General features: G+C 37.9%; 2 protein-coding genes across 6 annotated transcripts in view; both read right to left on the reverse strand.

The window, feature by feature from the left end:
• The window catches only part of usp54b (ubiquitin specific peptidase 54b), a 110,742-nt gene extending 105,917 nt beyond the window's left edge, over positions 1 to 4,825 (reverse strand). For 4 of the 5 annotated variants that reach the window (XM_084433599.1, XM_084433595.1, XM_084433596.1 and 1 more), the window contains exon 1: positions 4,721 to 4,825. The gene's annotated coding sequence lies outside the window, so the exon portion shown is untranslated. The remainder of the gene's footprint in view (positions 1 to 4,720) is intronic. The other variant, XM_084433598.1, reaches the window with a different exon arrangement.
• A 2,122-nt stretch (positions 4,826 to 6,947) lies between these two features.
• Positions 6,948 to 13,028, reverse strand: myoz1b (myozenin 1b). Its single transcript, XM_084433600.1, has 6 exons — positions 12,719 to 13,028; positions 11,427 to 11,523; positions 8,357 to 8,526; positions 7,955 to 8,033; positions 7,679 to 7,850; positions 6,948 to 7,573 (listed from the first exon to the last, which is right to left on the reverse strand). Exons 2-6 carry the CDS (start codon positions 11,512 to 11,514, stop codon positions 7,345 to 7,347), a joined length of 738 nt encoding a protein of 245 aa, XP_084289726.1. The 5' UTR covers positions 11,515 to 11,523; positions 12,719 to 13,028; the 3' UTR covers positions 6,948 to 7,344.
• Positions 13,029 to 15,038: the final 2,010 nt, after the last annotated feature.

Here is a 15,038-nt window from a genome sequence, read left to right on the forward strand (position 1 = left end):
CAACTGGCTTTTAAAGGGAATGGGAGATAAGACACTGATTAGTTTATTGCACGTTACGCCCAAAACACACCCATTAATCATTAAGAGAATAGGGACAACCTTTTTAGACCATGCGCCGACCATTTTTCCCGTCGTTAAACTAGCAAAAGTGGATTTGAACATGCCCATAGTGCACTTGTGTCGTGCGCTTTAGATCATGCGCTTAGATAGTTCAAAAGAGGGCCCACAGTCTTTTCCCTCTAATATGACTGTCTTTATCATATGTATAGGGGTTTAACAATACATTTATATGGATCGATGCATTGATCAAATGACTGACATTTAGCCTAGCTACAGCATTTATTTAAATTTTTTTTAAAGTCACCTTTATTTTGACACCCTCCACATCTTCACACAATGTCGTCTATTTATTACTGGCACCAACGCGTGCATTCTTGTCCAAACTCACCTGTGTGCTCGACAATAAGGTCTGCCCGATGGCTCACGGAGAGCATACCTGTCAACACTCCCGTTTTCCCCGGGAGTCTCACGTTTTTCACACCCATCTCCCGCCCCCCTCCCGTTTTGTCATTTCTCCCGTGAAACTCCCATAATTTGTATGCCCAAACGTCGTTATATGAATAATCACATCAATATATTATTCCAAGGTTGCGCAGTTGCCAGATCTTGTATGAAACCCATCCTACTCGCGCAATCAACACATCATACAAATTTCAACCCATTTGTGAGCTCAACCTGGCAACCTACAACTCAGTAGCGCTGTTGACGTGCGCAGATCGACGTGGGAAGTTGAATAAAGCGTCACTGGTAGAAATGAGAAGAGAAGACTCCGTGGTAAACATTTAACGCATTTAACGCAGCATCCGTTTTTTCTGTCATCCTTTGGCCGTTACATTATATGGTGCGCTCTTATTCTTGCAAATGCTTTTAAACCATTCAAGCAAAGACAAATTGAGCGCCAGAATCGAGTTCTCTTTCGGCTTGAAGTTGACCGAACACTAACACACCCAATTATGCCAAAATGTCAGTTTTGTCGAGTATCCTCATAAAAGCAGACTGAGCTGTCTTAAATTAGTTAAATAGTCTTAAATGAAGGCAAAGAGTTGTGAGAGAATGAGGTGTGAGGTCCGTGTCTCTGTCAGCAGCGGCTGCTCTTAAAGGGACAGCAGCCAATAAAGCTTTCTGTCAGTAAAGTTAATCAAAGAACAAAGGGAACAGAGAAACACACACTGCTCTTGTCTAAAGAACTTTTGTAACTTTAATAAGGATTATTCTATATATAATTGAACATTTATGCAGTGCAAACTGTTTGATGACTTTTTCAATTTCTGTATATTTCTTACCTTTTTGACAAATATTTAAAATATACTGTCTTTGTTGTTTACATTAATTTGGAGATTAAATGTGAAATTATTACATTATAAAATATATTAAAAACATTCGTTTTTTTTAATGGCAATTCATCGTGAGTAATCACAAAAAAAAAAGTGTGATTAATCAAGTAAAAAATTTTGCAATGGTAATAAATTTTAAAAAAAGTCTTATTCATGTTTATTTTTATTGAAAATATTATGTATTTATTTATGTTAATATCTGCGCAATTAATGTGTATTTAGCCTGCCTCTGCCATCCAGCTTTTCTATGTAAACGTGCGCTAGACGGACGGTTTTGATCGTTGTGTTTGCACCTTTTGCAGCATCCCACGCATGACGCGACTTTATACACACGTGGTGCTTTTAAAAAAATCATGCCTATAGAAAAATAGATTTAGCAGCAGATATGGCCTGTTGAGGCATCTGGCCTTTGTTCATATGGACATCTGACTGCTAAGTAAGGTTTGATGTTTTTCAGCAATAGTGCTCAACCATAAGGATATTACATTTTTAACACTTCAATTCCAGTATCTAATTCTTAAAAATGAAGATAATTGTCACTTGAAAGTGTGTAGGCCTACTTAAATTATTATGCTGTTATATTCAGTGGAATAAAATGGTCTTAAGTATTGTTTAATCGCAATTACTTCTGGGACAATCTACTGCCCAAACAAAAAGCAGTTATAGTGACAGGCCTAATACCCATCTAGCACTACTTTGCAATTAAATGCATTGGCATCACAACATTTCAAGCAAAATGTGTCATTAGTAAACAAAGGTAGAGAGAATGCAAGTTGTCAAGGACAAGCGGAGGAAAAATAAAACAGAAAGATAGAGCACTCAAGACGCTGTGTCACCATCTCACTTTCACTATCTCATCTCCAGCCCTGTCTAGATTTAGTGCTGTTTTTCTCACTTTGACACTGAGTATATGCCATATGAAAGAGGGGAATGAGAATGGCATGCATACAAAGCAAGCATGGAGAAATGCGAATGCGCATTCAAGAGCATCTCCTGAAATTAATTACATCCCACTACAGCCTCATTTACAAACTGTTGTGTCAGGGGTTGACAACATTCTTGACATGAATTTCCGTTTTTTTTATTTCCTTGTGTCACATCTACAAACGAAAAGCAATAAAATCTATAGTTTATAGTTTAAATATAGATCTATACTTTATAGTTTAAAAATGTTTCCTCTAAAAAGTTTAGGTCGTTTAAAAAACTTGAACTAGCATACACCTTACGTAAGTACATTAGTACACAAGACAACATTTCAATTAAAAAAAATTATATTCAGTTTTATCCAGCATTTAATGATTTGTTGAAGTACTACGAGATGAACTACAGCCCTACATATTACAACCGTGAGGACAATCTCAAAGCATCTGACCAACCTGAACACTTCTCCTATTAACAACCAAGCCAAACACCACCCAGCATTTCCACTCAGCCTCAGAGAAGAAATATAATCGCACAAGCTGATAAAAATCCAATCTTTTCCAAACCCCCGCCCCCAGCTGTAAAAGCTCGGAGTGACGTTCTCAGAGAGGGGGTTTAAAACAGCTTTAAAATCACGTTGTGTAAGAACTACAACCTGAGCCGCATGATGAAATCAGAAAGGTTAGGCTACACCACCACAGAGAGTCCCTCATTTCATTTTCACAGGCTTTTACCAACACGCCGCACACACTTTTCTCTCCGTGGAGTGCGGAGCGCCTGTTGACTGATGACCCCCATGAGGGCCACTCACGTGGTGCATAAAAGCACAGGGGCCCCTTAATGGGCCTGAGAAGCTCTTCTCAGGGATGGCCGTCATTGACAAAATTACACACATTTAAAATGGGTAACTGGCAAACAAATAGAAACGAAAGGTACTGGTAATTAATTCATTATCATTCTGCATCAATGGAGATTATTAATCTCAAAATAGTAACAGTAATTATGGTCAACTTTAAATCTGAAATCAGACATCACTGCTGATCTCACAGCTCATATGGTGCATGCAACATGTGTCTAACTGGAACATTACAAACCAAACAAATGTATATCACAGCAATTCACACAAAAAAACAAGCAATTTTTACTGCATTTCATCTAAATCACAGGAAATCAACCCTGCACTGAACCCAAAAGTGCTCTGATAATGGGCATGTTATGATGAGAAGAGATTTACTAAATTAAACAAAATGATCATTTACAGAATAACATTCTCTGGAATTTCATAATCTCACAAGATTTATGCAGTTAAACCAGGACAGCATTAAAAGAAAGGGAAAATAACACAATCAACTAATGTTGCAACTGAACGGAAAACCTGGTGCACTTGTTCTTCTGCACCATTTGTAATGGAACATGTGCTGGCCGACACCGGTGTCTCAAAAGTCACAGACACGTGCAGCATTTTTGGACATCATAGGTGTCTTCTGAGTCAGCTGAATTCGTGCTCTTGAATATTGCACATGCTTATGATTCCCAAAAAGTCTGTCTAACAGGTCCACTGCACTTATGCAGGGATGAGATTAATTTAAATGGATAGTTCACCCCAAGAAATTTGAATTGTTTCATCATTTACTTATGCTGTTCCAAACCTGTATTACTTTAATTTTCTTCCCTGGAAACAGAAGGTGTTAGGCAGAATTGCACTCCTGTTGAATCTTTTTCCACACAGGTTGTCATTTTGCCTTACATCTCCTTTTGAGCTCCACCGAAGAGAGAAAGTCATAGGAGTTTGAAACACCATCAGGGTGAGAATTTTTAGATTAACTGTTCCTTTAATCACTTAAACGCAACCACAAAACTAAATCAATATCGACCATGTGCTGTCCACTTCAGTGAGTCAATGCAACTGCAGGATAAAATCATTTGAGATCTATCAACACATAACTAAAGAAGACAAAGTAAAAGCTTAAATCAAAATAAAAACCTATAAAAAATTAACTTCGACATCATGCATAAATTACTGAACAAGCGCTTAAAAAGCAAAGAACTGTAAAATAAAGTATTACATGTGCACTGCCAGTCTGAATCATTCTGCAGACTGAAGATGCTGAGTATGAACACGCCAGATGCAACGTAAGTGATAAAAATGTCACTAAAAAGGTGACAATGTTTTGAATGGTCCCAGACTCCCAGCCTCAGAGCATCCTTGACTTCAGACAGGGAGACGCATCCGCACGCGCTGATGTTAAGCAATTTCCTCATCACATTACACATCTGGAATGCAAGCTTGCTGGAATTCAAGTTACACTTATACAGGATGGATGTTTACATGTTCGGATTTGCACATATATCCAATTTCGCTCAAGGAGAGCACCGTTAATTAAGTTTAAAGAGTGCTTACTCACCTTACAGCTCGCACACAGATGCAGTCAGTCTAGCGTCCTGTCCGAGCTCAGCTCAGATCAACCTGGGAAGCATGACCGCGCATTCCCAAATTTCCACCAGCGCCATCCAGCGCCGCAGCCAATACATGAAGATCTCGCGATAACGACGTTCTCTACATATGCAGTTCTCGCGATAAAGGCTTTCCCTTTGGCTTGAGGACCGATCTGCTACCATCTGCTGGAGCTAGTTGGAATTAATTCAGAATGCCATTACGTAACCGATTTTGGTTTTGCGTAGACAAAGAGAGAGAGGCGTGAATTCTGAATAAAGCTTCTTAGCGTGTTCAGTGCAACATTGTGTAATAATCACACAAAAGCAAACAACAGAGTGGCTAATGGTCTATAACTTGCACTTTCTACGAACTGAGTATAAGTAGGACTAGGTGCATTCCTGTAGCAACAAAGTGTAGGCTATCAGTGAAAGAAAGTGCTTAAATGTCAGAACATGCTATTTGTCCACTTCAGAAGGACATATTAAACATTATATATTCTGTTTTATTACATCAAATACAATAAATGTTAATTCAAACAATAATGGATAGGTTGTTTGCTACAGGTTGATAGAAACCTGTACACAGAATCTCTTAGAATACAATTTGCATCTGGATGTAGGTTAGGCCTACTGTTAATTCATCCTCTACAGTTAAAGACCTGGGTGTTATTAGACAGCAACTTGTCTTTCGAAAATCATATTTCATATATTACAAGAAAAACAGCCTTCTTCCACCTCAGAAACATTGCTAAGCTACAGAACATGACATCTGTTTCTGATGCAGAAAAGTTAGTTCTTGCATTCATGACCTCTAGATTACTGTAATGCATTACTAGCTGGTTGTCCTTCATCCTCAATAAACAAGCTACAATTAGTCCAAAATGCAGCTGCTAGTTCTAGGCCAAGAAAATATGATCATATAACACCAATTGCATCATCTCTACACTGGTTACCTATTAAGTTCCGTATCTATTACAAAGTATTGCTACTGACCTAATATAAGGCCCTAAATGGTTTAGCTCCTGTGTATTTAACTTATCTTCTATCGGCTTACAATGCGTTATGATCTTTAAGGTCACAAAACTCTGGGCTTTATAAGTCCACTAAAGGAGGGACAGCGTTTTCACATTTAAACGCGCCTAAACTCTGGAATAGCCTTCCTGATAACGTTCGGGGCTCAGACTCGCCTCAGTTTAAATCTAGATTAAAGACGAATCTCTTTAGCCAAGCATTAATACGATGCATCTCATAACCTTATCAGATCAAATGCACATGATTATCCTTGCTTAATGTTATGAACAGCAGCTACGCTAATTATTTTTTGCTTCTCTGTTTTATCTCGGGATGCCCATCCTCAGGTAACTAGACAGTATGTCAGCTTCAGTCTGAATCCAGGCTCTTATGAAGACTTCAGATGCTTCAACATCTGTGAAGAGACGCCACCAACTCCTGCGAGGACTTCAGATGACGTAAACTCTGAATCAACATGCGCTAATGCTACAATTTTATATATGTCATTATCATTTGTTAACAAAAAAGTTTCCATTCATTTTTTTTTTGCCTTAAATTATTACATTGTTTAAACTAGTACATTTTTAGCTAACTGTGATTTGTATATGTACATTTCTGAAATCACTCTAAATTACAATGTGGACTCATGCATTTTCTGTAAAGCTGCTTTGAAGCGAGGTGTATTGTGAAAAGCGCTATACAAATAAATGTGAACTGAATTGAATTTAGCCTAAATTATGCTGACAAGTTAATAGGAGCCATCATCACTTCTTTAGGGACAAATAGTCTAAGTGTTATTAAAAACATAGATGTTACATGGGACAGGGCTGAAAATTTACTTAAAATAAGTTGATAATTATAAATATTATTTCTACTACAAATTGAAAAACAGTTTAAAAAACTGTCAAAATATGTTGATTCTAAATGTTAAATACAATAGAAAATGAGAAAGAAAGACCAAAAGGTGGCAAAAAAAAAAAAAAAAACCTTTTCAAGGCTCAGTATAAATACCTAATCAGTTTTAAACTAGCCACTATTCATGCTTTGATTGGTTTTGTGCATGTATTTTTTTAGATAATTAATTGTTTATGTATTGCTTTATTGTTTTATCTATTTTTGAAGTAATTTGATATAATTTGAACAGGAGGTGCAGCTGCTAAACAAAGGTCAAAAACATTATTAATACAGTACACTGACAAATTGCTTCTTTATATAAGAAATCAGACCATATTCTGTTTAGGGACAAAAGTTGATTTTAATGCTAGATCATTTTAGGTACTTTATATGTCTATCATAGATCATTGCAGTCAAGCATAATGCATAATGTGTCTGCCAACTATGAACCAGCAAATCACAACATGCAATGATGTGTTTCCATTGTAAACAGCACACAAAACAATGGGAGAAAAGGCAAAGATCATTCCTGCATGCAAATACGAATCAGTTGTTGTTTTGTGAGTGCATAAGGTCCCTGTTTGCTGGTCTGTGTATCTCTGTACGCATCTGTATTTGGCTTTTTCGTTAAAGCATGTATGTTGCTGTGTATATACACGTCTGTGTTCACATAAGATGGGCAGGTTTCTTAGAGGTCGTCAGTCTCTCCATCAAAGGGGATGTTGTCCAGCTCCATGTAGATGTGGCTGTGCTCCTCGTTGCATGTCCAGCCGATCGGAGTGCGGTTGAAAGAAGGCCGACAGCAAAGGTTAAACTCAGGCACTGGCTGCGGCTCCTCGTTGGTTGCCTTGATCTGAGGGGCTTCAAAGGTGACAAGACGAGAGGCCTTGTCAAATCCTCCAAAGGGCAGAGCCATTCTTGTGGGCAAGAACAACATGTACATGGATCAGTTGAATAACAACTATCAAAAGGTATGGCGTCTGTGTAGAATTATTTTTATAAATGATAAAATATCCTAGTACCTATTGAAACTCTTGTACTTGGGAAGATCCTTGTGAACTTGAGGCCCTGGCATTTTCCACCTCATGGTTTTTTTAAGTTCCTCATCATCTTTCATAGCATGTTCCCATGGTGACACGTATGTATTAACATACACGCGTCTTTTTTCCTTCTCTGCCTCAGCATTTACTTCCTCTGCCATAAGAAGAACAGAAAAACAAAAATCTAAAAATGAACTCCATGGACTTACATGGTTGCTGTTGAAAAATAAATAAATAATGTAACAAGGTGAGATTTACCTTGAGGTGGTTTGGGAGATGGTTCAGGTGGAGCGGTCATCTCACATTCCAGAGAAGGAACCAGGTTCTGGAGGTTTATCTACAAAGGCATGAGGAACAAAAAGAAGATCATCCTGCTATGCAGTATACTGTACATTTAAAGTTTCATTAACTTAAAGAGCGATATGTGAATACCAGTGTGTTCAGAGTAAATGTGAATTGATCATTTCTTAATACTTCATTTGTTTACATGATAAGCAGTCATGCATTATGATGTTATTTTCGCAAAACAAGTTCCTTCACGTTTATAGAAGACCCCTTGATCTTGATTTTTAGGGTTTATTTTGTGATCCAGATCCTATTGCACAATAAACCTCTATTTCCTATCAAAGCTATTGCTTTTCTCATGCCTGTTTTGCTGACCAGGTTCTCGTCACTGACGATGAATTTCTCCACCCTTTTCTGTCTCATCTTGAACATTTTGGAGCCCTTGTTCTTCATGAGAGACAGCTCCTCCAACATCACATCTCTAGGGGCCTTGATTTTGGTCCCCAAGTCCAGTTCACTGGCTTCAGCACTCTCATCTTGCTGGTCTGGTCAAGATCAGTGAAGTGGGGAAGGAAAAAGGTCAATTCAGTCAGAATTAACACAATGCCCCTTTTAAATTGTTAGAAGGACTACTATATGTAGATGGAAACATTATAATAGTGTCTAAATGAAGCATAAAAAAAAGGGGTCTTAGCCTATACAGGACAGAAGCCCTGCACTCTTTAGGTTTTCTTATATTCTTTCTTAACTTTATTATCAGCCAATAATTAAACCTGGAGTCAAGCCACATCCGATGGCAATAACAATAACGTGATCGCCACACAAAAATGCTGTTTCGTTCCTGAATTAATCAGTGTTTTTTGACAAACAAATTGATTGAATGAGTAATTCAATGACTCTTAAAGGTATAGCGGAGGATTTTCTTTTTCCGGGTGGATCATCAAGACTATTGGTCCTCCTAAGTGTCAATCATTCTGGTGATATGTTTACGTAAGGCCGTCGTACGTGCTCGTGCACACGATTCACACGATGGCGTGCGCTCAAAACACAGGTTGGGCTTCCCACTGATGCCTCAGTCGCGAAGTTTCTACTTGACAGGTAAAGTTTGGCATGCTATTTGGAGAAATCCATTTAAAATCACTGCTAGTAAAAGTTAATGCAAGCTATGATTAGCTCGTGCATGCTCTCTCGTGCACACGTTTAATAGGCGTTCCCTCTCGGGAGCATGTGCATTTTTTCAAAAAGTGGAGAGGGCGGTTCTTTTCTAAAATTCGGGAAAATCCTCCGCTATACCTTTAAAGACTGTGGGCCCTATTATAGACCCGGCGCAATGCAAGTGTTTTTTGCTAGTTTCAGCCTGAAGCAGTTATCATTTTCACGTCCTGCACCACGTTGTTTAAATAGCAAATGCATTTGCGCCCATTTGTGTGCCCATGGGCGTGCTTGTCTTAAAACGAGGTGTGTTCAAGCGCATTGTTGACACGTTGCTGTTTTGAGGCAACTGAAATAGACTGCGCCATTGACAGTGACAGTCGCAGTTTTTCATTAGTAATATGCGCCTACAGGCGGGTGCACAACGCGCGTACACTCTGCTTATTACACAAACAGGGATGCGGAGCAGCACACAAACATGCCGAATATTAAAAATAAAAAGATTACAATGTTTATTATTTATTACACAATTATTATTGTGTACATAAAGATATGGTGGAATCCAGCTTGTCCCTTAGACGCTCTGCTTTAACCTCGTGCACGAGCAGATCCGTTTCCTCGCTAGAGAAGCATTCAGTCTTTCCGCTTGCAAATTCGCATCCCTTCATCCCTTCACTGCTATTCACAACTCCTCTCCCATAATCTCCTAGGATGGATTGAATGCGCACTTCAGAATTTAGCCGGAAGTATTATGTGATCCTGTGTACTTTTCCTGGTAACACTTTATTTGACAGTGTCTTTGTTATTATGTTACATGTACTTACCATAGTAATAACAGTAAATTATGCACAATTACATGCAACTAACCCTAAACGAAACCAAACATGTAGTAAGTACATGCAGTTAATTAATATTACTCAGTACTTAAATGTATAATTACACTGTAACAGTGACACCTTAAAATAAAGTGTAACCCTTTTCCTTTACTATTATTATTACTATTTTAGGGAAGTATGCATATATGAATGCAGCTTATGACTTTAGAAATACTGCACTTTTCACGTACTGTTTTCAATTATATAATAGGGAACTAGGCATATTTAGATGCAGGGAGTCACATATTTCATTCCTGAATAAATCCGTATTTTGAATGAATCGTTGGATGAATGATTCAATGACTCCTACTACTAGCATATCAATGTAACTTTCAAAAAGAGTGCAAATCCACCGACAATAAATACACAGTCTGTCCATAACGTGCAAACGCGGACAAGCTAAGCGATACAAACAATAAAAAATCTAATTTGTTTGTATAAAACTGTTTGTATAAACAGTTTTAACAGAGCATGAATCACACATACAATATTTGTCCCAATGTGCGTATGCATGACAATCTGCTGAAACAGACTGAAGTTAAATAATTTGAAGTTAAGCGGCTTGAAATCTCTGCCGAACAGCTCTTCTTTTTGGCAGCAATTTTGCTGTTGATTTATTTGGCTCTGAAACGCTAGCCACAAGAATGTTGTCCTGTAAACAAACTGCCCATTATGAGCACATTGCCAAGCAGATGAAGTGAGAGAACCTAGTACACTAAACAGCCTTCACACACAGCCACACAAATGCAAAGCACCTAATAACGCTGCTCATTAGAGGAGAGCTGTGAAGTCACACAGTTTGATAATGCCTTTGAGATTTAGGAATAATTGGCCAGCTACACACTGCATAGGCTAACCGCTCATTACACTGGTCTTTATAGAATGATGGAGGCATTTTTTTTGTCAAAGCTGGGATGAGTAATTGCATCGACACAGCTCATCAAACTGTGGGAATTGATAACCTATGACTCCAGAAAAAACAGGAACATTATAACATGCTGTTCTAGTTCAAATGTGACATTTCACTGAATCTATTGATGCATTAAAAAACAATTCAAACTGTGACTATTCTTAGAAAAATTCACAAGCCCCTCATTAAAGTTGGTTGCAATACTATGTGTGCTTATACCAAGTGTTCTCTCCTTTTGAGGCTCTACACATACAGTACCAATAAATTAAGTGTTCTCAGTGGGGATTTACACCGTGAGAAATTTACAGAGAGCCTGTGGGTTGTTTGGCATTTCTGGCTCTGGCTCTTAATGTTGACACAGGACACCAGTGAGGGCGTTTGTTAATTAAGTGTGACATTTACAACACTCATCCGGTCATCAGGATATCACAAGTGAGTGATCAACCAGAATTAAGGTCTGTGTATTTCAACTACGTATGTATATGTGACACAAAGAAACACCACTGACCATATTGTGAGATGTTTGAGAAGTCTGTGATGATTTTCGAAGGCTTCTTCCTCTTGTTGCTTGGAGCAGGTGTTCCAGAGACAGGCATCACTGCAATCTGAGGGGGGGGGGGAATGAAATCTGAATAAACTGGTAGGGGAAGATGAGAAAAGATGCCATGCGCATTTTATGATAAATTGTAATGTATTTCGGTATGAGTTTAGCATGATCATGCATCCCCCAAAATAATATTATTGGAAATAAATTGATAAAATAAAAGCATAAACCAAGCTGGAATTATGAACGCTCATAGCTCAGTGAATTATAATTATTATTAAACTAAATAATAAAAACACCAGCAACAACATGCCACAAAGGGCCCAAATCCTGAGGGGATTATTGATGCTCTCTTCACTTCAAAATAAAATAATGATATTATTTACCCTACAAACAAACATAAATGATTTTATATATATTATATATTATGTGGTCAGGAGGAATATTAATTCTTACATTTTCAATCCCCAATGTTTTTTCCCAATCTGTCTTTAACATGCATTACGTAAATCTTGTGACATTAACAGTAACAGTTTTGTATTTGTATATGGCTTTCTGTTCTTGATGACTGTTTGCATGAATATTTAAAGTGTCCGATAAACACTAATATTCACAACAACATATAACTATAAAGTATATTTAAGTTACGGTCAATTGGTAAACCTTTAAATTCCATAACCGACACCAGTCTCTTGTTGCAAAGAGGGGTATTTTTGTTTTAGCACACTAAATAAATCCACCATGGGTAACTGGTCAGCAAATTCCTCAAATGTCCAACTGAAGCATTGCAATGGTAAGTCTGAGTAGTCTGAATGCCTTATTAAACACATTTCTGAGGAGCTGTGAGAAACATTTCTGCATTTGAACTAATAATAATAATAATTCAGTAAGGACCACACAGTTAAATCATTAACAATAACATATATATTTAAATAGGCGAGTGTTGGAGTGTTATTTATTTTCATTTGTGTGTTTATGTATAATTAATGTATCATTTTTGTACATATATGCATATGTGAAGAAGATCCAGTGCTATGTCAGTGTTTATTAGATCTATTTGAGTTATGAAATGCAGCAGGAGGCAGATCTATCTAAGAACAACATATATTTTTCCCATTCGCAAACAATAATAAATCATCTCGGCATACTCTAACCCCCTCAGTAGTACATGTCTAGATTATGAGCTCATTATAACATTTTATCACCTGCAATTCTCCCCGTTGCAATCAATCAAACATCACAATGATTCCTCTTACCTGAGACCAACGATTCAATGTTTCAGAAAACAAATCAAATCACAGTTTGAATCAAAGGTTCCCAGGAGGGCTGTTTTACGGTTAATCCAGTTCCTTAGGGTTGGCTAGGATTCCACCAACTACTGCTCTCTTCTACATCCCAGGGAGAGTGAAATCCTATAGCAGTGTTTGGGACAGGAGGTCTTTGGGGAGTAGGGAGGGGGTTTAGTTCAGCACAGGGACAGAGCTGATGGTGAGGAGATACTTTTCTTGCAGATACTTTTAGGTCTAAATATAGAGCAATGAAGAGCAAGATGTTTTCAGGGAGGATCTGTAAAAAGATTATGTCCCACTTCTTATTTCAGTCACTTACTTTGGTCTCTGTATTTCTTACAGTAAATATCTGGAACTTTCTGTGTATTGCTAATATTGAGCTGAATATTGAATGGGTGGGATCAAATTTGTAGCTTTGACTTTCACAAAATTCTAAATTCAAAACAATTCACTAAACACAAAAGTTCTACATTGTGCGTTTGCTATTTTTCCTTTTTCTGATTACAATATTTCAGTAACTTTGCAGCATTTTATGTAGCTATTGTTTACTCTTATCAACAATATTTACTTTACCAGTACCATTTTGTATATTTATTGTAATAATTTATTGTGTATATTGTGTATCCAGCTATGAATAATATAGGATCTTAATCAGTCTTTTTCGTAGTACTTACTTTGAGAAGCAGTTGACAGACCTCCATAATGAAGACATATTGCTCCTGAAAAGTAGTCAAGATTATTTACAGTTTGCACTTCACCAGTTTTAAGTATGGACAGTAAACTTTCATAAGGCACGCAGTGAGAGTTCCAGTCTTCTCAATGTCAAACATAAAATCAGACCTCTTTAAAAGAAGAACATGTCAACAGAACTTAGCTACTTAACTTAGGTGCAACATATCACAAACCTCAAGATGAAAATGTGTTTTCTTTTTAACCACGCTAAAGCAGGATGTATAGTTGGCCTTAAGACAGGACAGACATTGGGCCCTATCATACACTAGGCCGCAAAACAAGTGTTTTTTGCTAGTGCAGTTATCATTTTCACATAGCCTACTGCACCACGTTGTTTACATGTTCAGGCGCGTTGCTATTTTGAGGCAACTGAAATAGACTGAATCCTGGTCTAAGGTCAATGACACAATATTTTTTTTATTGTGTTATTTAAAAAATCGTTTTATTTTTTTGTATTTTTTTATTTAAAGAGCGCGTTAGCAATGTGCGCCTATATGAGGGTCCACAACGCGCGTACACTCTGCTTATTAAACACACAGGGACATGCAGCAACACGCAAGCATGCCAAATATTAAAAATAAAAGGATTACAATGTAAAATATTACTATTTCAGGTTGAATTCAGGTTGATTAGGACACTTTAGGACTGGAAAAAAGTGTCCCAATCAACCTGAATTGACCCCACATAAAGATATGGTGGAATCCGGCTTGTCCCGTAGATGGTTTGATCCGTTTGCGTTCTGGAGATGCGTTCGGTCTTTCCAATATCAAATTCCGTCATGTAAATAGCGAATCCGCCATGGCAACTGACATTTAAAGGGAATGGGAGATGAGACTCTGATTGGTTAATTGCATGTAAAGCCCAAAACACACCCATTTGGCTACTCATTAAGAGAATAGGGACAACCATTTTTGACCATGCGCCGGGCGCACCGACCATTTTTTCCCGTCGTTAAACTAGCAAAAGTGGATTCGGACACGCCCTAAGTGTACTTGCGCTATGCGCTTTAGACCATGCGCTTAGATCGTTAAAATAGGGCCCTAAAGTGAGGAGCACCTGAGGTACTGGCTGAAGGGTGAAAGTAAGAATGTGGCTCATGACAGAAACACAGACCTGTGGCTAAAGTTAGCACCTGATATCTTGTGACATATGATCGCGGGGCATAGACCAGAGGGGTCATAAGGCAGTTCACCTTATGAGAGGAGGTAAGATTACAGAGCCAGCTAGCTTAGTTATAACTGTTTACGGTTGTTCATCACAACACTAAAGGTTAGCAGTTTAGTTACCTCTTGAATATGGGCTTGTGATTAATTTTACATGATACATGTAGGCTTTAGGTTATATGACATCATGTTTTAAACATATTTCTACATGATAAAATATGCCTGCACTTCATGGGAAGTGTTTTGTAACTAGCGCTGCCGTGCCTTGGATTCAGTAGAGTGACTGAGGGAACTTATTTTAAACCTCGTGCAACAGCGCCGCTCAGGGTATTTTAGGATAACTGCATGTCCTTTCATGACCTTCAGCACAACAGACCGCGTTGTAAGATTCC

Source organism: Rutilus rutilus, assembly GCF_951802725.1.
Source record: "Rutilus rutilus genome assembly, chromosome: 16".
In the NCBI taxonomy this organism is placed as follows: Eukaryota; Metazoa; Chordata; class Actinopteri; order Cypriniformes; family Leuciscidae; genus Rutilus; species Rutilus rutilus.